The sequence below is a fragment of the Thamnophis elegans genome, chromosome 6, assembly GCF_009769535.1.
Source record: "Thamnophis elegans isolate rThaEle1 chromosome 6, rThaEle1.pri, whole genome shotgun sequence".
Classification (NCBI taxonomy): domain Eukaryota; kingdom Metazoa; phylum Chordata; class Lepidosauria; order Squamata; family Colubridae; genus Thamnophis; species Thamnophis elegans.
The window spans coordinates 30,497,813-30,521,096 of record NC_045546.1 but is presented as its reverse complement, the minus strand read 5'-3'; the positions used below and the strand labels follow the sequence as shown (position 1 = coordinate 30,521,096).

The window sequence follows — 23,284 nt, the reverse complement described above, 5'->3', positions numbered from 1 at the left end:
CGCTGAACGCACTGTATGCGGAAGCGCCAAAGACTTTAAAGAAAGATAAGGAGCATGGGTGGGTGGGCTCTCTGGAGCACCGTATTGGAGCGGTACCCGGTGCTCCGAGCAGGCTCTGGTACGCCTGTACAGGGGCTTACCGCCTGGAACTCACCACTGGTTTCTATGTATGTAAGGAGACCCTTAAAATAGTCACATGCTTTGCTATACTGCATTTTACATGGGACTGCAACTGGTGCAGAATGCAGTAGCATAGGAAGTTACAGTCATACACATCTATAAAATCTCTCTGTTACTAGTAGACGTTCAGGTATCATATAAAACCTTTCATGGCATCAGGCCTGGTTGTCTGAGGACTGTCTGTTTCCTATGGTTTCTGTCCGTCAAATATGATCTAATAGAGTTAGCATGCTAATATTTTTATATCAATTAAGCAGTGCCATCTGATGGAACCCAGAACTGGGTCATCTCTATCGCAGCACCTGCCCTGTGGAATGATAACACCCATAGATCCCACCTTGCTCTTATTTAAGCAATTGAATTAAAACGGAGCTCATTTTAGTCCCAAGCAGAGGTCTAGAGTGGATGGTGGAGCCACCCAATGCTGTAATGATACAAGGAAGTTTTTAAATCCAATAAATAAAGAAGTAATTGAATACTTAGCATAATTAATTTTTGATACTTTTTAATATTTTTCCACCAGTATTTTGGGAATATTTTTGCATAACAAAACATTACTATGTAATTTAAGTCATTTGTTCAGAACTTTGGTACAAAATAAAAATAAAAATCTGGAAAAGTGTCATTTTGTTTTCTCCCCTTAAAATATATTATGTCTGCAAATAGGGTTTTCTTTAGACTGTTGATGCTTCTCTTCTGTCAGTGGTGAGAACTATTTTGGCCACATGAAGACAAGGATTTGGAGAACTGAAATGATGAGTTTCTGGTATAGAAATAGCCTCTCTCTGCAACATCTGACATGGTTAGTCATAAGTCGATTGTCATAAGTGCCATGGAAGAACTAGTTCATTCGCCTGGAGGCTGCTAGCATTGAAGTTGTTTGTATACATTGTTCTAAAAGTCTCTAGTCACTAAAATAGTTCCTGCTTCTATTAGCAAGGTGACAGTGCATCAGTGATGGGAGGAGAACAGGCAAGTGAGGAAAAGCAAACCTTATCACAGCACTTAAATGGTTAGGAGTGTGACTGACTCTTCCATTCCCAGAGAAATGTAACTTGAGCTCAACACCTGTGGTGAATCCAGTGAATGCTACACTGCATTTGTAGATCATCAGTGACTTGGGGCTCATCAATGGTCGTGGGAAGAATACAATAGCTGTGACTCTATTTCTGGCAATTATCTCCTGCTGGATGTGATGAGGAAGGAGCTTCTATTCTGGACGACGAATGTGCCAAAGCTCTTTTTTTCCATTAGCCCATCTTTTGTGATTCCTCTTGCTTCATGTGTTATAAGCACTGAAATAGGCACAGAGCAATGATATAGCCTTTTAGCTTACCAGTTAAGAGGCACATGCCCCATGAATATGCTGTGTTGTGGGATGCAAAAGATGACATGGGGGCGGGGGGGGGCTTAAGTTATTAAGTCACAAAAGTGAAACTGGCCCAGCTTGTTCATATATTCCTATTTATCCTATAAATCAGTGGCCCGCAAAGTTGCCTTTTAGGCAATGGAGCGGTTCCATGGAGAGGTTTTTCCACAGATCAGAGTGGACGTGGTTTCACATGCTGCCTGCATCCCATGGATGGGGTTTCACTTGTTTGGGTAGCCTGGTTTCTGACATGTTGCAAAACAGTGCCGGTCCATAGATCGGGGGTTGGGGACTCCTGTTATAAATAGAACATTATTACTTAATGATGGATCCATTCAGAGTGAACAAGGTACAGCACTAAACCTTTACATTAAGTTTTTTCATGAGTGCATTGAATCCTGAATATAATATAATTTGAGTAATGTTCTTCTGGGAAACAATTCTACAGAGAATCTGTGAATCATTAATTATCTCTACTGCAAAACAACTAGGAAATAGTCTAATACAAGTCCTTATCTCCATATAAAACAAATACTACAAATGAACTATACACTCAAAGTTAATATGTACTGAATTTCTTTGGCATATACATAATCTAATAATCGATAGTGCTGGACTGCAGGACACATTCAAAACAACATCTGCTTGAGCAATTATTAAATGAATTATGTAAAATATTACATTAATAATAAAAGGTTTCAAATTCAATTTAATTGAAATAAAGATTCTGCAGTTTCATTAATATTTGTATAAAATTGGTTCACATGTATATGAACACATATGTGTCCATATATGTATCACTTGATCATTAGCACACAGTCTAGAAACAGTTCAATTTAATTTTGCATAAGGAGTTGTAAAAGTTCTGTCTAAGAAGAATAATGATGTCAATAACTATATCCCTCTGGCTAATAAAGTTTTGTAGTTAAAAAGTGTACTCAAGTACACTATCCTGGGTTGCGTCTAGGAAAGTGTGTTTGTGTGTGTGTGTGTAGTTACTTCATATATTAAGATTATATACATAATAAACAACATATATGAGGCAGCCCTGAACAAGCAAAAAGAAGACATTTTGAATTTTATTTATAACAAATACATCAGAAAAAAATATTTCATTATAAAAACTCATCAGATATCAAAATGGGGCGTTGCCTGCTTCAGATGTTTCTGTAGGCAAACATTTTTATCTTTTACACAATTTGTTTTTCAATTGCATTTTAGATTTAGATTTAGATTTACTTTATTGTCATTGTACACATGTACAAAGTATGCCCATACAATGAAATTCATATAACACCCAGAGACCAGGCCCAACATACATGACAATCCCCACATACCCCCTACCTTCCACAGATTCCCACCCCTACATAAAGCCCACATTTTGTCATTACTAGCAAACTGATATGTTAAGGAAATGTAAAATAAAGTGAACAAAATTATGTTCTAATAATGTTTATGAAATGTGTTTGGATTAGGTTTTGAAACAATTATCTGCTATAAAGCAGATCTAGATATGAAACAGTTTTAGAGCACATTAAAGTTACTTAAATAGAAGTTACTATCTTGTACATATACTTATTTTCTATTCAATGCACAGGAATTACATTTCAGCTATTAAATCTTTTCATTCATGGGTAATAAAGAGTATATTTGGGGAAACAGCTATTGGTCATTTTAGAAAAGTTGATAGTGCTGCTTGCCATTTAAGCTCAGAATGACAATTGAAAATTTCCATGTGCCTTGGGAATATTTATAGGCAGGGTAGATTTTAATGATAGCTTCTAGTCTCCTGCTGCTCCTTTCAATTTGGCATAATTATCTTCAGGTAACGGCAGCAACACCACAATGAGTCTACCAAGAGACAGTTTAGAAACTTGTTGTGTTTTAATAACACTTAGCATTTAAACACATATACCACTCCAAAGTGCTTTAGAGCACCTTCTGAGCAGTTTATAATGTCAGAATATTGCCCCCACCCCAACAATCTTGGTCCTCATTTTACTGACCTCAAAAGGATGGAAGGCTGAGTCACCCTTGAACCAGTCAGAATCAAACTCCTGGCTGCTTGCAGAGTTAGCCTGGAATGCTGCATTCTAACCACCATGGCTCATAGGCCATGATTTTTATCTAGTTTTAATCAGTTGTTCTAAACTATCCAGGATGACTCTGTAAGACAGGTGACCATACTTCATGTGAGTTGGGGCTGCTTGAAAAGAGAATCTTGTATTAAATGGTGTGGGGGGGATGTCATTGTAATCTACTGAATTAGTTCTTATATAATGCAGTTTCACATAATTCCATAAAGTCTGCAGTCTACCCACCCTCCCACCAGGCAATTCTGAACTTGAGGAAAGTGAGTTATTATTCACTATATCAATCTTGTAAAAGCAAATGTACATCACTGAAATAAATTCAAATTTGTGTCATCCCAAATCTGCACATGCCTTTATGGAAAATGGCATAGAAAACTACATTTTAGGAGTTACTTTCGGGTTTTTTTCAAAGATAAACTTCCAATAACTTTATTAAGTTGAGCTTTTTGGCATCTTATCAAGTGCAACAGTACTTTTGTTAAGGTTTAACCAACTCTATTGTGAAAGAGCTGGTGTGAAACAAACCAAGACTTGGGAGCAACTATTTTGGGACTGAAAGACAGCTGATATAGTATTTCAGAATCAGAAGTAACAACAGCCAGTGAAGAGGTAAGTGATAATTCTAGCTCTGAGCAAATGGAATATATCAAATGAGTAAAGAAAGAAATTTATTTTGTTGACAAGGGGTGGGAGGGGGAGAACAGAACAGTAATAATAATCCACAAATACTCAGTTTGAGTTACGATGTATATCCTAAAACATAGCACTTAAATTAAAACAAGGATGATGTAGTTTCAGATAATTTTTCAATCCTAGACATTGTTATTGTTATGTAATTTCAAGCCAACAGTTGTTCTCTAAAACACCTTACAGGATTATTAGGATAAACATGGAGAACAGCCCACAGAGCCTTTTGAATTACTTGGAGAAATAAGAAAGATACAGTAGTCTTAGCTGAACACAAAACATGAATTACCTCCATGAGACACTTCATTTAATTTTATTGCTACAAACCTTTGGCCCTTCGAGAATTATGATTTCATATAATTCTTGAAATAGTTTATGTATCTGATGAAGTAGATTATTGTAAAAAACAAAACAAAACTAAATACTTTACCATAGTAAATGTGCCAGGCTCTCAAGTGCTTCAAGAATTTTATTTGCTGGTGTATTTCAATATATATATATAGGGCAGAGGTAATTTAATCACAACATGAATTTATGTCATATCTATTATTTCACAGTGCTGCAGTCAGTATTATGGGCACTCTCACTCCTTAAAATAATGTAGTAGTTGGGCAATCATCATACACGGTGGGAAGTAGTGAGCTCAATAGCAATAACTGTGAGAGGAATCCAGGAGTTTTAGAACTATTTTAGAACTATGCTATTTAAGTATGAGCCAGTAGTGTGCTGCAGCTGCCAAAAAAAGCCTATACAACCCTAAGCTGCACCAAACTTGATAATATCAAATTCATGTGAAGTATTAGTACTGCTATATATTTCCCTGGTAAGACCACCATGGGAATATTGTGTCCAGTTCTGATCAACATGACACAAAAAAGATGTTGAGACTGTAGAAACAGTGCGGGAAAGAACAACAAAGATGGTTAGGAGGATGAAGACCAAAACACGATGAATAGTTACAGGAATTGGATGTCTAGTCTAATGGAGAGAGGGATTAGGGGTGACATTCCAATATTTGAGAGGCTATCACAAAGAAGAGATGGACAACTTATTCTCCAAAGTACCTGATGGCAAGGCAAGAAGGCAAGGCAATGGAAACTTATCAAAGAGAGATCCAACCTAAAATTAAGGAAAAATTTCCTGACCGAAAAAATGGAATGGCTTACCTTCAAAAGTTGTGAATGTTCCATCACTGGAAGTTTTAAAGAAGAGATTGGACAGCTATTTGTCTGGAATGGTATTGGGTCTCCAGCTTGGGGAGGAGCTTGGACTAGAACAGTGTTTTTCAACCACTGTGCCACGGCACACTAGTGTGCCGTGACATAGTGTAAGGTGTGCCGTGGGAAAATTGCTTTATATATAGTCAATATAGGCACAGAGTTAAATTTTTTTAACATTTTCTAATGGTGGTGTGCCTCGTGATATTTTTCATGAAAAAAGTGTGCCTTTGCACAAAAAAGGTTGAAAAACACTGGACTAGAAGACCTCCTTCCAATTCTGTTATTCTGTATTTTTCAAATCAACAAATAATGGATGTCTCTGTCTTTTGCATTATATCTCTCCTCCTGAATACTATATATGTTTAAAGAACCTTAGTTCCTATACTCTAGCAGAATTTATAGACAATCTTAACCCTAGACAGCATATACCATAATGGGAATTTCTTCCTGGGTAACAACGTATAAGACTTTGAACAAACTGGAAGCTTGTTGTCCTTCAATTGATGACGTATATCAGCAGCACCTAGAGAAATGCCTAGTTCCAATATACATTGTGAAGAAACAGAATCTATCAATGGATATAATTTGAACAGTGGGGACATAACACAAAATTGTACTGTCTGGTTTCAGTAAAGTACTGGCTTCTATATTTTCTATGGTTGTATCAGGATATTATGTTATCCTTATGAAATAGCTAAGCATTAATAATTTTTTTCCAGTACTCTGCAAAACTATTTGTCAACCTCTACCAAAACAGTGATCGAAACTATGCTCCAGCTGAAGCCTTTATCGCTTGCTCTTATCCTTTTACTTGCACATACGATGACTGGTAAGAATTGGGGGCCTTCCATTCATAGTTGTTTTGCTTGCTGAATCTAGGTCGCCTCAGCTTTCAGTTAAAATTAAGTCCTGGTATTAAGTATGGAATCTATGTGATTTATTATTGTTGCAATACCTAGTTACTGATGAACTAAATAAGGCTCAGACACTTTTCAGAAAAACATAAAAATAAATAAGAGTTGGAAGGGAACTTGGAGATCTTCTAGTCCAACTCCCTGCTCAAGCAGGATGATCAGCATTGTGTATTACATTAATCAAGAAATAGCTTAAACTTTGTTCTAGCAATAGGACTTGTCGTGTGATTAAATAATATTTTAAAAATCAATGTATCCAAATATTATTACGATATCATACAGACATGATGTTGGAAGGTCACACTTAGGCCATTAAGTCTTCCCTTCCTTGCCCTGTGGAAGAATTGAAATGAATGAATCCCCACAGATGACCATCCGCTTCACATAAACATTCCCAGATAAGAAAAGTCATCCTATATCTAGCTGGGACTCTGGGAAATTAACATTACTACCGTGTTTCCCCCAAAATATGACATGTCCTGAAAATAAGGCGATGCCAGTTTTTTGGGGTGAACAAAAATAGAAACCTTCCCCTGAAAATAAGCCCCTTGGACAACCCCCCCCCCCGCCCAGCCAGGCAGAGCGTCACTCACCGACCTAACGGTATTCCAAAGGCACCAAGCCGTGGGAGCTGTGGAGGAACAGGCACTTGCATGGCTTGGTGCCTTCAGGATACCACTGGGTTGGTGAGTGGTGCTCCGCCCGACTGGAGAGGGGGGTTGTCGAGCGGCTGCTCTCTTGCGAATGGGCTTCCGAAGAGCCTGATGCAGAGATGGGAGGATGTGGGCACAACCTCAGGGGCAAATGGCTGTGTTGCGCTATCGCAGCAGCACAACACAGCAGCCATGAGGTGACCACACTCGCTACCTCCTGCACCCCCAAAATAATAAACCCTCCCCCTGATAATAAGGCCAAGGCCATATTTTGGGGGTCAAAAGAAAATGAAACCCTGTCTTATTTTCAGGGAAACACGGTATTAGATATTGCTGTACCATTCAGTGAGTACTATCCAGTGAGAGTAGGTCTTGACATTCTTCTAACATCAGGTATTTGAAGAACACTATTGTATGCCCTCATTATTCCTTTATTTCCTAAGCTAAATATTACCAATTGTTTCTGCTTCCCTTCATAAAGATGTAGTTTGTAGTCCTTTGATCATTCTTATTGACCTCTTTAAACCTGATCCAATTAAGCATCATACCTCGAACAGAATTTAATCCCACAAAATAAAGGAATAAGAAAATTATAATTGTAGAAAAATACATAGTAGTTAACATTACAGTGCAGGTATTTGATGTTGGAAAAGATCAATTGCAGTGCTGATCCAATCTGAGAATTCAGCAACTACAAACAAACGAAAGAAGAAAACATTTAAAAGTCAAAATTCCATATTCTGGACAAAGAATGTGGACTTGAAAAAAGGGCTAAAAGAGGTCATCTATGTTAACATTGAATAGCCCTCTTTCAATGAAGAGGAATATGACACCATCTATCTCCTATATACAACACAGTCCTTTCACAGTTCCAAGAAAATTCCATACACATTTACACTCTTGATTCAGGTGACCTTGAGGCAGTGGTGGGTTTCAAAAAATTGTTCGAACCTACTCTGTGGGTGTCGCGTCCTTTGTGGGAGTGGCTTACCACCCATGTGACCGGATATGAAGATGCCAAAGACACTTGTCAGAACCACCTTAAATTACCTCACACACAGCACTGGCATGCATAAGAATATGATGTAAACTTGTTTTTTAAAAGGCATCTTTGGTTTGCGTTAAAACAACTTCAACACACGCAATGTTCTGATTGCACCACAAATGTAGTAGTCATCCTTACCTTTCACAGAGGCACTAAGTTTTATAAATATGAGCATGATAGTGTAGAATAATCATCTCCAAGGACCAGTGGTGGGTTTCAAAATTTTTTGGAACCTCTTCTGTAGATGTGGCCTGCTTTCTGGGTCCACTGGTGGGACCTCTTCTAACCGGTTCAGTAGATTTGACGAACCGGTTCTACCGAATAGGTATGAACTGGTAGGAACCCACCTCTGCCTTGAGGGCACAGATAAACCCCTAAGTGGCCTCAATGGCTCTCAGAGAGAGTGCTAATCACCAGATGACTGCAAAGAAAAGTAATCCTTCCATTCCCCTATTACACATACACCGTTCAGCCAGAACTGAAGAAAGTTCTTGGATGAGAAGCGAAATGTTTTCCTCAAGGAAAAAAACAAAATGAAGTGTTTTGACATGACTTGGATGACTGAGAAACTCCACAGGCATGTAAAAGTAAAAATAAAGATTCTGCAGACCACAAGATGGCACCAATCTGCTACAAAATAAAAGGAAACTTCCTGTAAAGAGGCTAGATCAGGATCCAAAATTAGTGCATTCAATGAAAATTCTCAATAAAGAAATTAACGTTTTCCTTAAATTGTACCAAAAACTTATATTACACAGAGAAAAATTTAAAAAATAAATAAAATTGCTAAAAACAGTTCTTCACTAGAATATTTGTTCCTGTTCCTGTAGAAAATGGACAACCAATGAAGAGAAACGCCATCTGTTCCAACTGATACCTGGGAAAAAAATTCCTGGAAATTCCACTTTAATCAGATATTGGAGGAAAACAAAGTACTGTAGCTCTTCTGTCCACTTTGGTAGGGAGCTCTGCACCCTGTTTCCTCGAGATCTGCCTCTGGTTTTCACTGGAACAAGGTTCTAGGGAGATTTGGAGGATTTGACTCCATCTGTGTGCCAAATGTTGGTGATAAAAAGTGATTTACTACCAGTCCTTGCATTTATGACTGCCCTTTTGTCACATGTTCAAAGTTTAGGCACTGTGCAATCAGCATGTATTTATATCAGTTGTAACATCCCCAAGTCATGTGATTGCCATTTGTGACTTTTTTTTGGGGGGGGGGCGTGTTTCCAGCAAGCAATGTCAATGGAAGAAACCAGATTCATTTAAAAATTGTGTGATTTGCTTAATGACCCTGTTGGAAGAAATGTCCTTCTGGGTTCAGTTCCAAGTGGGGAAAAAGACACTGGAAACATGGAGGCTGCTTAAAAAGATGGTTTTAATTGTGGACAGGACCACATGGCTTGAGGTCCTGCGGGAAAAGGTGATCACATGCTTCCAGGTGTTGGGAGAAGAAGAAGAAGGGTCGAGGGAGGGGCTTGCAGGGCTTTTTATAATCTGTTCGGCCCCACCTATCTGTTTCCTGTTCATGTGTAAGAAATGTATTCTGATTGGTTGTCAAAGTCCTATGGGGCCATGCAGGGGCAACTCTCTAGGTTGATTCCAGGTTTAGTTGAATTCTCAGATGCCATGTGGTCAGTTGGGTGAAGGGCTTATACTAAAATGCCTTGATTCCATCACCCTGGAGCTGAAGGGAGGGGTCTTTGTTATGTGAATATACTGGCTTGGGAGTTTAATGGCCCATTGACAAAAAGCGGGGAGGCAGGAAGCTGCAGGAAGTTTCTCTTAAAAATATTTCTCCTTTTTCACATCCAGGGAAACATAATATTCTGCCTTTTCAATATTTCCTAGGATCTTTCGTTTTTCTAGGAGAGGGCTGGGTTTTAACATCCTACAACCCCATAACTCAAAAGGTTATAAAATCAACCATGACTCATTTATAAAATCAGGCATGATTCATTTAACAATTGCATCACTTAGCAACAGAGGTTGCTATCACAATTGCAGTCGTCTGTCAAGGACTACATGTGCACCTCATTCAGAGGAAGTTTTAATTTTGATTTTTGCCTTTTCCAGAAACTGAAGCCAAACCCATCTCAAAGAGACATGTTCGACGTGATTGGCTGGTTATTCCTGATACAATTGCATTCAATATATATTCATTAGTAAATGAAGTGTCACCTAATGCAGCCGAGTATTTGTTTAATGCTACCCAAACACCAGATATTCTTAAAGTAAGGTAAGTCATGTCAGGTGATGGTTATCCACAGCTCCAGGACCATTAAACTATTTGGCAGAGAGACCACTTTGTCACAAGTGGTGGACACTGAGAAGCCATAAGTGACAGATGTTGATGACATTTTATGCCTGCAGCCGAAAGATGTGGTAAAATAAGTGTCCTTTTCTCAATACTGAAACATTATTATTGAAATAAAACTCGGCTGATTTGATTTTTACACATAGGGCCATGGGTTGACCTTAATTCACACAGCAAATGGTTCTCAATGCCCCTCTTATTTATCCATTACTTTTCTTAACATATTTCGACGTATCCCCCTAACTGGGTAGAAGAGACTTCACAAACCATTATTTAAGTTTTCATTGTCATGATGCAGCCTTTATCTCATTTCCATCCATGGCCACCTAACTTTGGATTTATCTGAATTGATGTAAAAATGTTTTTCGTCTTTTCCCAACACAAGACTTGTTATTTTCCCAGTGGGTACCACTTTGGTAGTGACCATGGCAAGGATATAGTAGGAGAATGGGATGTCCCACCTTCCATTGACTCCTATTTCCGCAACATCACAACTACCTGTTCCCAATAACCCGTCAGTGGTGATTACCATCCCTTGCAATTTTGTTTGTGCTGTTATAGAAACAGCTACAGTTTGAAGGAAAAACAGCAACGACAGGAAGATTGCCACTATTATTACATGCTTAGGAGCAATAATCAACTTCAATATTGCTGTTGATCTGATTTTAACCTGGTTGCTGCTACATTTCCAAATTTCAGAATTTTTCCCGTTTTTAGATTCCAATATGCTGCTTAAGTCAGCCAAAGAAGAAATAAATACATGTAAATTAGCACATCAGGAGGGCACTAGATAATGGAAATTTATTGGGTGGGGTAGTTTTAGAACATTTCTCAAACTCTAACACAGGTATCTCTTTATGGCAGGAACTTCCTGATAAGAGAAACAACTAGGCTCAGTATACTGGCTAAACGAGTGGAAAAGACATTATCTAAATTATGGAAAGAATCTTAACGAATCAACACAGTGATAACACCTACATGAATCTGCAAAGTATATCCTTGTGTTTTTGTGCATACAACAGATCTTTAAAAAATTGCAAAGGGAAATCTTTGTGAAGGACACTGAGAAATAAATAAGCTACACTCAGCAGGAAAAAATTATAAAGCTGCTTTCTTCATAGCAATGTTACTTGCTTCGGCTATTGGAAATAATCACAAAAGAACACTTACTTCATTAACACTTGATTCCTGTGTTTGTGTGTGTGCTTGCCCATCTTTTACAGTTATGGCAAACATTCCATACATTTGAATGATTGGGGTTCATGAAAGCTTATCCCTGGCCATGGTATTGCTAAACAAATCTGTCAACTTTATAAGATGTTATCAATCTTTTGTTGGCTTTGTGGCAAATGAGCAAATGGCTAACCCTCAGGAAATGTAAAGGAAAAATAGGTAGTGCCTAGTTTCTAGGTAGCATCCCAACAGGCAAGGAGCCCTGTGATGAGCTGCGACACAGAAAAAGAGCAGATTGAAGACTCTTCTGCACAGCAGCCTTAATCAACGGTGGGATTCAATTTTTTTTACTACTGTGGGTGTGGCTTTGTGGGCGTGGCAGGGGAAGAATACTGCAAAATCCCCATTCCCTCCCCACCCTCCTAACCTGTTTTCTAGCTCCATTCTCTGGTTCAGGGCAACAAAAGAAGATCGGCTGGGAGGCAGCAGGGTCGGGGCCAGCCTATTTGACGATTCTTCAAATTACTCAAAATGTCCACTACCGGTTCTTCAGAACCTGTCTGAACTGGCTGAATACCACCTCTGGCATTAATGCACTTGTTTCTCATGCAAAACAATTAGGAAATCCCTGCCCAGATTTCATCCTGTATCCTAGCTTTGGCAACAAGGCTGTTCAGACATGCATTACCATGATCCCCAATTGGCCAATTCTTTAGCAAGAAAGCAAGCACCCATCACTTTTCTATCCAAGGGCAGGTTGTTAAAGCTATATGATTTCCACTGATACACTTCTGTATGAATCTTCCTCTACTGACTCCTCCTTGTGCTTTTCATATCCCTCCATGAACCATGAGGAAAAGAACCCATTCTTTTACTTTTCTTGTCACGTAAGCCAGAAGGAGAAACTGGCAGAACTCTTGTCAACTTTACCTCAGAAAGACTAAACCATCATTGGGAGGGGGGGGATGATTCTTTCACAAAGGGGCAGACACTCCAAAAATGGCCATAAAGGGTAGCTTCCAATATCCAAGAGGATGAGAGATATTCTTGCCAGCACACACAGTGGACCTTTGGAGCAGAAATGTTTGAAATGAAGTGTTGTGAACAAACCACACAGTGTCACTTCTGGCAGAAGAAGTCAGCAATACTTTGTGTGCAGAGCAAGAAAGTACCAGAAGCTACATCACAGTAGACCAGGCAATTGGAGCCTTATATTATACATGATGATCTTTGAGAAAGAGCTTATGGACTATCTTTTTGTGAGGCAGAGAGAACATGCAGATGAACCAGAGTGAGAGATAAAGAAGGAACAGGAAAAAAATTAATTGGCATCTCTCTGTCCCTTGTGCATGTACGTTGGGACATGCAGAAAGATCACTGTGATTCAAAATACACTTTCAAAATTGTATTTGTTTCATTTATATTCTGCCCTTCATTTAAAGATTGCTTCATATATTAAATGTCTTTTAAAATATGTTTAATATATATTGTTGGAGTCTCAGGTTATTGTATACAATAAGTTCTTTTTTTGCCATTGCAAAACCATTGCATTTAATGTGGAAAAACAAGTCTTTAATTCATATAGATTCCATATGTTTTGTTTAGAATTTTAGTCATTATTTAGAAAAGACATATTTTCCCCATATCAGTACGTATCAATAGGCTGAGAATCCAAAAAGTTGGAGTAACCTGAAATACTCTATCTATTTGGTTTAACTTTTGGTAACTCTTTTCTGGTTTTCAGAAAAGTGAAAAAGGTGTCTTAATCACTAAACCGAATCGTCTCTCATTACCTTCTTCAGGATTGCAAAACCATTACAACAGTCCAGAATGATTGCTCTGAAGAAACTATTTTTTTAAAACTCCAAAACCAGATTTCCTAGCAGTTTGTCAGCAGTCTCTCTTTCTGCAGATGCCATAGCTCTGAAGCCCTGTGATGCATGACACTGAAGCTGGAAGTTGCTCTTGATCAGATTGAGGCTCCAATTTTGTAAAAAAAAAAAAGGTTGTGGAATCTTGAATTTGCATTCTTCAAAGTCACAGGACTTCATTTTTCAAAAGCATAAAGGACTTTAAAAGTCAAAATCAATTGCAGCCTCTGTCCAGACATCTGAGAATTTATATCGAGAACCTCTTTACTAATTGACATATAACTGGCCTCCTTGAGAAGACTATGTTCTGCAGTTGGGAAATTATATCTTTTCTCAGTTGCAGACCAATAGTTACCCTTACATGCATGAATTTAATGGTTTTTTTAATTTTCATCTGGCAAACAGCTTTTCTTGACAGGATTAGTAAGAAGCATATAGCTCTCTAGTAGGGAACTTGTGGTCTGGTGGTGTGGTGGAATCTGATGCTGAGCTACCAGAGGAGAAAATAAAAAGAAATCTTGAACCATTGCTGTGCAGGAAGTGGCCCAGAAGGGATCCTCCCTAATTTCTTTTAGCATTTATCAGATAGTTATGCAGAGTATGCTTTAGTCTTGTGAGATTTTGTCCATGGGTGACCATGCAATAAAGAAACTTCTTGAACTTTTACATGTCGTTCTTGGTTTTCCAGGCCTGACAGGTAGAAACCATAAGAATCCCTGGAGGAATCTCATTCCAGAAAGGCAGGTACCATAAGATGCCCTTCCTGCGTCTTGCTACTGTTTAATCAAAGAGACAAAACAAACACTGTCAGACCTGCAGCCATGTTCCTTTTGGATCTTTGGCCTGCCACACTTCTATTCTACTATGCTTTTTCTATAGTGGGGAAGAGGGGATAGCATGGAGTAGAATGTTATGTAGCCAAAATAAAATTCCTTTCTAGATTGCCAAGGTCATACTTTGTCTTGGCACCTCTGCACCTGACCGGAACTGGATGGATGGAACTGCCAGCATGGCAGTGGAAGATTGGACCTTGTGATGGACTTGTGGGTGTGGGGGTAAGATCATGAACTTTAACGGGTAGCTTCAGATTCAGGTTTCCCCAGATGTGCCAGCATGGGTCTCTTAATAAATTCGAACTTTGAGTAGTACATTGCCTTGGAGTCTGATTTAATTTTGGATGCTATCTGGAACGCTGACACACTAACTGACAGCTCTTACTTGCCAGGCAGAAACCATGGAAGATAGGTAGTCCCTCAAATAACTGGCCCTATTCGATGTAGGACTTTATTGGTGATAAACCAACAGCTTGAATTGCACATGAGCAATCAGTGCAGCTCCTGAAGCAGAGGAGTTATATGGGCATTCCAAGAAAACTTTTCACTGCCCATGCATTCTGGACCAATTGAAATTTGGCAGAGGGCCTGGTTACCTCAGGGATATCCTATAACTGGGATGCCAAACCTATGGCACGAGTGCCACAGGTGGCAAGTGGAGCCCTCTCTGCGGTCACGTGAGCTGTCGCCCCAGCTCAGCTCCACTGTGCATGTGCGCGGGGCTCCTGTTGGCCAGATGATTTTCGGGTCTCTCACCCATGACCAGTTGGTAGGGTGTATGCAGGCGATGCACATGCATATGCGAGGTTTGTGGGGGAATCACATGCGCATGGAATGCAGGTAGGTGCTGTGCAATCCTGGTGCCCCATTTTTGGTTCCAGGAGGCTTCAGGGAGGCCTGGTAAGCCCAAAATGGAGCAGGAGGTCTATGTGCATGCATGGGGGCGGAGCACAGGAGTCACACATGCATGCACAGGGAGGTGTCATACATGCATTGCATTATGGGTGTGGCCACGTGCATGTGCACTGTTGCACGCTTTCGAAACACAACAACAAAAAGGTTAGCCAACACTGTCCTTTAATATCTACCTGGTGGATTCAATGTGGCAGGGTTGGTCCCTTCAATTAAGCAATGCCTTCTATCAGGACTTCAGGAAGTGCAACTTCTCTGTAACATGGCCTGCCCTCTGGGATGAAGTTCCTCATGAGATCCATATGGCTCCTATCCTACTGGCATTTTGAAGGTGCCTGAAGACCTGGCTCTTCACCTGGGTCTTTGGTGAGGATGACTTAAACTCCTTTTGACCTAAGTTGCTTTTTTGTTTTTGTTTCTATTCAATTTTTATTCTGCCATCTCTGCCTTTTTTGTTTTACTTTTATTGTCTTGTTTTTATTTTTTAAAACAATATTTTATTTTTAAAAATAATAATAAATTCAAATGTCCAAATTACTGAGATCTGGTGGAAGGTGAATGTGTAAATAATAAGTTTAGAATCCAGTTAAAAGCAAAATATTGTTTAGATGATTTAATTTCTTATTCTAGAAATTAAACCGCATAAGAGGTTTTGCATTTCCTCCCTGAAATTCCCATGTCCTCAAATTAGGGCCAAAGCATTTTACTCTCTCCTGATTTTTGTTTGTTGGCAAGAGGTGGCCTCCAATTAGGTCCTCCTAACTTGTGCATGTCACAGCTACGTAAAACAGCCTCAGATTGTAGGATAAAAGAACATTTCCCCAGCTCTACTTGGCATCATAACAATCAAGCACTTCACAGAAACAATCACTTTTCTTATGATACAAATTTTGCAAACTGGTGCAGAAACAACGTCCGAGATATGTCTGAGTTTAAAGATTTTGCTCATAAATTGCCAGTAACTATTTTAGATTTTTACTTTGCTACTTATGTTGTGATTAAACTGCAAACTGCCCCTTTGGGAAGCCAAAATTCAGGTTTTGGGACTGGTACATCTGGGCTGAAAAAATCCAGATGATCAAAGTTATAGTTCTTTATATTTCTTTGTTGCCATTTATTGCTTGTCTGGATTTGGGGGCCTGAATTTGTAATCCTATGGCAGCATCTATAACCACTGAGGGATTTCATAAAAAGAACCCTACACACCGTGGAAATGTGTAAATAAGTCCATATATGGAATTTGTTTCAGTAGATTTCGGTTTCTGATAGTGCAGCTTAACCACATTGAAAAAACAGAACCATCACTTATAAACAAATAAGGGCAGCTACAAGTCTTAACCTCTTGCTATTAATAAGCATGTTGTTTTGCTGTGATACATTTATTATAAAATACGTAACATTTTTTTCTTAGTGGGAAATTCAACTATTTAAATATATTTAAATAAATCAATATTATTCAATAAAATCATTTGTAGTGATACTGATAGATCAAATAACTTCTTGTGTATTTAACATTGCAACACATCTCTCAATTTCTTTCATAATAAGCAGCACAAAACCCTAAGTGCAGCATAATTTATGCCAGCATAATTTTCTGTTAACCCCAACATCTGAGAAACACACTTGAATGTAGCTGTGAGAAAGAGCCTCTTTTAGTTTGTTATGCATATATTTATTTTTAAAAATCAGAAAACAAGTATTTCTAGAAGAATCACAATAACACCAGCATTTAAACTGAAATAGCTTTTACACAATGTAATACATATTGATGCACATCTGAAAAAAGAGTATATTTTAGAATAAGCTTAGTTTACAATTAACAGAAAAAGAGGCATACTTTTAAAACTTTGCATTCTAAACTAATCTATATAGATAACCATAATGAGTTAGGTCTAAATAAGCCTGACTGTTGAATAACTTGAATTATTCTATAATTCCGAAGATATGGATTTTAACAATTTCTATTATTTTAGATCGTATTAGTTTCAAGCACTGTTTCATCTAATTACCTATTAACATTCAGGAATATATAATTCTTACAGTATAAGTATATTCAACTTAATCTTCTCATTAACTATCCAATTAAAGATACATATTCTGTCTTCTATGTAACTCTAATAAATATTCAGTAGCTAACTTAGTCATTCCTAATTCTTTATTTGAATTTCCTCACATTTCAACCTTCCCCTTTTTATGAATACTTCAAATTGGTGATTCTATGCAGGATGATAACAACTTCCTTCTCCTCCCGATTTTCAGGGAGAAATGCTCTGAAAATCTAAGTGTCAAAGCTTGAAAAACTGTTTCCAGGTTTACTGTACTTCCTGCATGGAAGAATACTTTGTATCATGACCCTACGGATGCAATCATCAAAGAAGAAGTAGATGAAAGGGTTTGTGCAGCTGTTGGCGAATGCGAATAGACCACCCAGTTCCATGCCCAGATAGACAATTTTATAGTAAAGGCAGAAAGATGGCTTCAGTTCCAAGAAGTCATATATCAAAGCCAAGATTTTAAAAATGTTGAAAGGAGTCCAAGAGAAAAGAAAAACAATTGCTATCACAAAGACAATTTTGATGGATTTTCTCAGTTTTTTGTCATGTTTCCCAAATTTCTGATAGTGCACATATAGTTTTTTAATTATGGAATAATGCAATGTTAATATGCTGAACAGTGGTATAAAGAAAGCCAGAGTTAGCAACATCAATGATCCAATCCAATTGTTGGTTATGGTTTCCTTGTCCATACAATAAGTATTGTTGTTGTAGCTTCTCAACTCTCTGGATTGTAGAGTATGCAGCCCTAATAGGCAGGATAGTATCCAAACACTAATGCAAATGAGAATAGGATAAAGCCTTGTTCTAATTTTTTTAGCCATTGATGGGTACATGATGGTCAAGTACCGGTCACCACTCATCCACGTCAGAAGAAAGATGCTGCAGTACATGTTGACTGAGATAATGTAGGAACTGCCTTTGCACAGAATAGAGCCAGATCTCCAAATTCCTGAGGCTAGTTCCTTGTCTATCCAGAAAGGCAATGTGATAAGAAAACTAAAATCAGAAATTGCCAAGTTGACAATGAAGGTATCAGTAAGCCTCCATACATATTGTTTGAAGATTAATGTTCCTATCAGAAGGCCATTGCCCAAAGTCCCCACAAGAAAAATAACAATATAAAGAACACTCACAAAAATATCCATATAAGGCAGCTTCAGAATTTGGCAATTTTCTTCAGGAGCATCTGAACTAAGAGAATAGAAGTACCGTATTTATCGGCGTATAACACGCAGTTTTAAAACTAAAATTGCAAGCTTAAACCCTGCCTGCGTGTTATACGCCGATACTGCGTGTTATACGCCGATAAATACGGGTCCAACGCCGGGTCCACTGTTCCCTCTAAGGTGGCAAGAAACCCCCGCGCAGAGGTTTCTAACTCCCGCGCAGAGGTTTCTTTCAAAGCAAACGTGGGGAAGTCCTTTGCAGGCAGCTAGAACTGGCTGCCTGCAAAGGACCTTCCCAAACTTGTTTCAGCGGCAGCTCTCAGCCTGGCGGCAGCGTCACACAGACTGTGGAAGGAGGGGGAGGAGGAGGGAACTAAAGAGAGCTTTTACCGAGTCTGCGCCCCACAGCCAGGACCGTCCTGGCGCCTCCAGCCGCGTTTCTTCCTGCAAAGCCCTTCGGGCAACCCGAGAGTTCCGCTTGACGCCAGAAGGGCTTTGCAGGAAGAAACGCCGCGTTTTCTGGGAATTCTGGGAGTTGAAGTCCAGACATCTTCAAGTTGACAAGGTTGAGAAACACTGCACTAGATTGCCGCAACTACAACTCTCAGAATTCCCAGTCAGTCTCGAAAATAGAACCAACTTCATAACACGTTATTCTATATTGTTAATTGTGATCCAAAGTCTTAGGTTTAGTGACGGTTCAGAAAAGGTGTTTCATTGGCTTGCCTAGAAGAGACCCCGCTGGCCGCTGAAACAATTGTGGCAGAGATTTCGCCATTGAGAAGACTTAAGTTGAAAGCCGGGCGAATTCATTGAAAAAGGCCGAAGCGGGAAAAGCGGCGCTTCCAAAAGGCGAGGGGAGAAAACCTTGTTCTCTAGGCAACTAGGAAGACTCGGGTCAAAACTCGCGAGAATTACCCAACCACTCGATCTCCAGTATAGTACTCTCTGGTCTGAGAATAATCAGAACGGGTGGGCGGGGAGTCACAGACGGAACTACATTTCCCAGCGGCCTCTTGAAAAAATAGCCTCCCGCTTTTTCCGAGCGCATTCGCGTTCCCTACGGCGCGGCGGTTGAACCTGGGCCGCTCTGGGAAAGCGGTCGCGATGGCTGGCTGCAATGTTAATGCGGCTTCTCCCCCAATCGAGTTGACTCCGCTTATCCGGAAACTTCGTAAGTGGTTGGTTTGTCTGCACCGATAGCCCGTGTGCCTACTCAGAGGCTGGGGTTTTTTTGTTTTTTGTTTTGCTTTTGGATTCCTAAAAGTTGATAATGGCTTTGCTTTGGGGATGAAAAAAAGTAACCCCAAACCACTGCTTAACTGCACAAAACATCCCAAACCAGGATTCTCAGGATGTACAAACCCCAGTGTGAATCTGTTTATTGCACGCAGAAAAGTAGCATATTCCGCCCCTATTTCTCTACTTTTGGTTTTGAGTTTGGTAGATTCTCAATACGACCCCTTTTCAAAGTCGCATCTATTTTTATACGTATTGATTGATTGGTGACTGTGTCATCCCATCAGTGTCAACTCTTAACGATCACGCATAATAAATAAATGTTCTTCACAATCTATACAAAGGGAATACCAAAAAGAGGAAAAATTGATAAAGAGGGTAGGTATGTTAACATTGTTGCAGCAGAACTGCACAAAACTGGCTAGAATGTAGTAAAAGGAGATGGAGTGGAAAACTAAAAAGGAATATTGACACCGTCAGGAAATGGAAAGAATGCAAGTGACAAAAACAGTAATAGAAGCTTTTAACAATAAAGATTATTATTCCTGATATTAAAAGAAGAAGAAAAATGCTTAGAAGAATAGATTATATGAGATCATGATTGAAAGATAATGAACAGTCACATGCCTTGTCCTCCCTAAGAAAGTATCCTAAATTTTCAGTGTGCTGTTTTAACAAAATCAATTCACTGGCTAATTTTGAATATGTGTGTGGTATCACATGTACAAGAATATAGATATGAGGAGGCACAGTCTCTAATAATCCAACATAGATACAGAAGCTCATTGGGTAATTTTGGACCAATCACTCTCTCTCAGCCCTAGACTAGGAAGTTAAAAACATCTGCCTGTCACCTGCACTGTGCTAAATTATGGTCTGTAATGTACAGGGAAGAAATTGTTTACTCCGCCGCAGATTGTTTGGAATTTATAAAATGTGTGTGTGTGTGTGTGTGTGTGTATATATATATATATATATATATATATATATATATATATATATATATATATATATATATATATATATATATGTAAAAAATAACTCTTTTTTTGCAATATTTCCCCCCTTTTTAAAAAAATAAACAGGTCACGAGCTGTGTGAAATTAGAGAAAGAGCGCTTAAGAATATTTTATCTAAATTAAACCATAATTTGATTACGTATGACGATTTGGTTCAAGAAAAGCTACTATTTATCAGTCTTTTAGAATGGTTCAACTTTCCTGTAGTACCAATGAAGTCATTTATTTTTAATGAAAAAAATTTTTACTCAAATTTTTGTGTTAAAATGGGGGATGCGTGTTATACGCCGGTGCGTGTTATACGCCGATAAATACGGTAATCATAACTGGGAGTTGTTTCCTCCATTTCAAAAATGATTCAGCAGCTGGTTGGTGAAGGAGCAGCTAAACTCTTTATTTCTGGTGCAATAAACAGCTCTTTCCTTCAATGTCTTCCAGATAATAATAACTAAACAGCCACTTAAGTGAGGAACAGAATGTGAAAACTGGTGGTTTCCTGAACCTAGATAAATGTATGGGTTTTTTTTATTTAAATAAGTGTTGTGGTTTTTACTTGTTTAATAGAAGCAAACAACAGGTGAACTTTTCAGAGGGCCTTTTTTTAAAAAAGTAATGTTCACTTGCCCAATTTTTTTTTACTACCATAGCCTTTATTGACCAACATATTCCCATTTTTGACAAAAACAAACAGCTATATATCTTTACATTTCACTCTGTTGTTAATGTTAATTTCAGTTCTACAGTGAATTACCACAGGACATTTACCACACAATGTTCATCCAGTAGCACTTTTTTTACACCTTCTGACTTGATTTACACAGATTTGTTATTTTGCAATTATTTTTTCAAAGTGCATGTATAATGTAATTTGGTGTTTGTATGTATGCATGTATGCATGCATGCATGCATGCATGCATACATACATACATACATACATACATACATACATACATACATATATATATATATATATATATATATATATATATATTTGTTTACTTTGTTTTCAAAGTCTCTCCAGGGCTGGTTTAAGTGAGTCACAGCAAAAAAGTAACATAGGTCCTAAAAATATTTCCCCTTCCCTCAATCAGAGAGATGGTTGAAACAAGCCAGAGGCAAATGAATAAAAGCAGCTATGATGACTATTTTTCATCTTACTGTTCCCAGGAAAGTACCTCATATTTCAGATTGACAGAATTTTGGGATCAATGTAAACTGATGCAACTCTGTGGTAGCCTTTGGATAGATAAGAGTCAATGAGGTTTTTAAGTGAGGGATTTATCTATCTACTAATGCAGCTCTGTGTTAGCCAGTTAACCAATTAGCCAAATGGTAGATAGAACAACAGGACCATTCTTCTAAATTTCTGTTCCTTTCCCTTAGGAATTATAATCTATGGGGCACAAGGAGTCAAGCTTTTCTGTTGCAGCCTCCATTCTTTAGAACAGTTTACCACCACCACCCCCCACCCTCTTGTGTTTTAGGAAAGCCATTAAGCCTGGAATTTAAAGAAATGCCTAAAAAAAATTAGTGTAAGCAATAACCCCACCCTGGGGTGTGTTTTACTGTTTTTGTTCTTGATGACCTTAGTTTCTTTCTTTGTTATTTTATTATCTTTCTATATGTTTTATTAAAGTAACTACAACTGATCTCTTTCAAGTAAGGGTGTGTAGGATTGCTGGCTTTTAAGAATTGCATTTAGTAATTAAGTGCTAAGAATTAAAAAAAACCTTGTTTTATGGAAATTCTCATCCCCACTATTATTCTTTCTATAGCAGAATTATTCTTAATAACAAGAGACAGATATTTGCATAGGAATTCTATCAGTGTAATTTTCAGCAGAAAATTCTGCTATTCATACAGTAAAAACAATACTGACATATAGTAGCAAATTCAGAGAAATTCGATAGAAGAGAATATGTATCGTATAGGTAACTCAAGATTGGCGTCCTTGGTGTTCTCTGAACTTGATTGTTTGCTTCTGTTGTCTAACAAAACAAAACAAAACAAAACAAAACAATACAAAAACAAGTTTTTATTAATGAACATTTAGATATAAGATTAAAAGAGAGCTTTAAAAGCACCATAGTGAACACTCAGGGCTGACTACAATAAAAGCAACATCATGGGGATATAGCAAGAAAAAGATGTTGCCAGGATTTATGCCAGTTAGATGCAATTAAAATTTTTCCTCTTAACCTGAAATTATCCTAGGACAGCCTGGCATGTGTAAAATCAAAGTTCTATTACACATTATTAGGAAGAAAGGTTATGTGAAGGCAGTGTGTGGGAAAAGGCAGATAAAAGATTAGTAGTAGGAATCACTAATTTCCTGCCAGCGCAAGTAATCCTTGTTAGGGACATAATTTTGTGTCATGATCATGATGCTGAAACAAGAAGTTACATTATCTGCATCAGGTATTAGGATGCAAGTATCTAATGGCAAAATTAATGTCCCTTTGCTGATATCTTTTTGTTTATCTGGTCTTAAGCTTGTTGAGCCAAACTTGCCAGTATTGTTTTTTTCCCACTTAAG

The 23,284-nt window shown here is 38.3% G+C and overlaps 2 protein-coding genes and 1 long non-coding RNA gene across 3 annotated transcripts; 1 reads left to right on the top strand and 2 right to left on the bottom strand.

The window, feature by feature from the left end:
- Nucleotides 1–668: 668 nt before the first annotated feature.
- Nucleotides 669–5,536, bottom strand: LOC116510024. The gene is made up of 2 exons (XR_004255597.1): nucleotides 5,496–5,536; nucleotides 669–1,844 (listed from the first exon to the last, which is right to left on the bottom strand). It is a non-coding gene; the product is annotated as an uncharacterized LOC116510024 (long non-coding RNA).
- Nucleotides 4,146–13,132, top strand: LOC116510023 (apovitellenin-1-like). The gene is made up of 4 exons (XM_032219357.1): nucleotides 4,146–4,251; nucleotides 6,269–6,378; nucleotides 10,238–10,400; nucleotides 11,343–13,132. The coding sequence occupies exons 2-4, from the start codon at nucleotides 6,318–6,320 to the stop codon at nucleotides 11,428–11,430; spliced, it is 312 nt and encodes a 103-aa protein (XP_032075248.1). The 5' UTR covers nucleotides 4,146–4,251; nucleotides 6,269–6,317; the 3' UTR covers nucleotides 11,431–13,132.
- A 4,259-nt stretch (nucleotides 13,133–17,391) lies between these two features.
- Nucleotides 17,392–19,135, bottom strand: GPR15 (G protein-coupled receptor 15). Its single transcript, XM_032219773.1, has 2 exons — nucleotides 19,131–19,135; nucleotides 17,392–18,515 (listed from the first exon to the last, which is right to left on the bottom strand). Exons 1-2 carry the CDS (start codon nucleotides 19,133–19,135, stop codon nucleotides 17,546–17,548), a joined length of 975 nt encoding a protein of 324 aa, XP_032075664.1. The 3' UTR covers nucleotides 17,392–17,545.
- Nucleotides 19,136–23,284: the final 4,149 nt, after the last annotated feature.

Bases quoted from the DNA above. Each gene is read 5' to 3' on its own strand.
- LOC116510023 (XM_032219357.1), top strand. From the start codon at position 6,318: ATGCTCCAGCTGAAGCCTTTATCGCTTGCTCTTATCCTTTTACTTGCA. The intron at 6,379-10,237 runs GTAAGAATTGGG...TGCCTTTTCCAG, and splicing joins ACTTGCACATACGATGACTG to AAACTGAAGCCAAACCCATC. The intron at 10,401-11,342 runs GTAAGTCATGTC...TCTTTATGGCAG, and splicing joins CCAGATATTCTTAAAGTAAG to GAACTTCCTGATAAGAGAAA.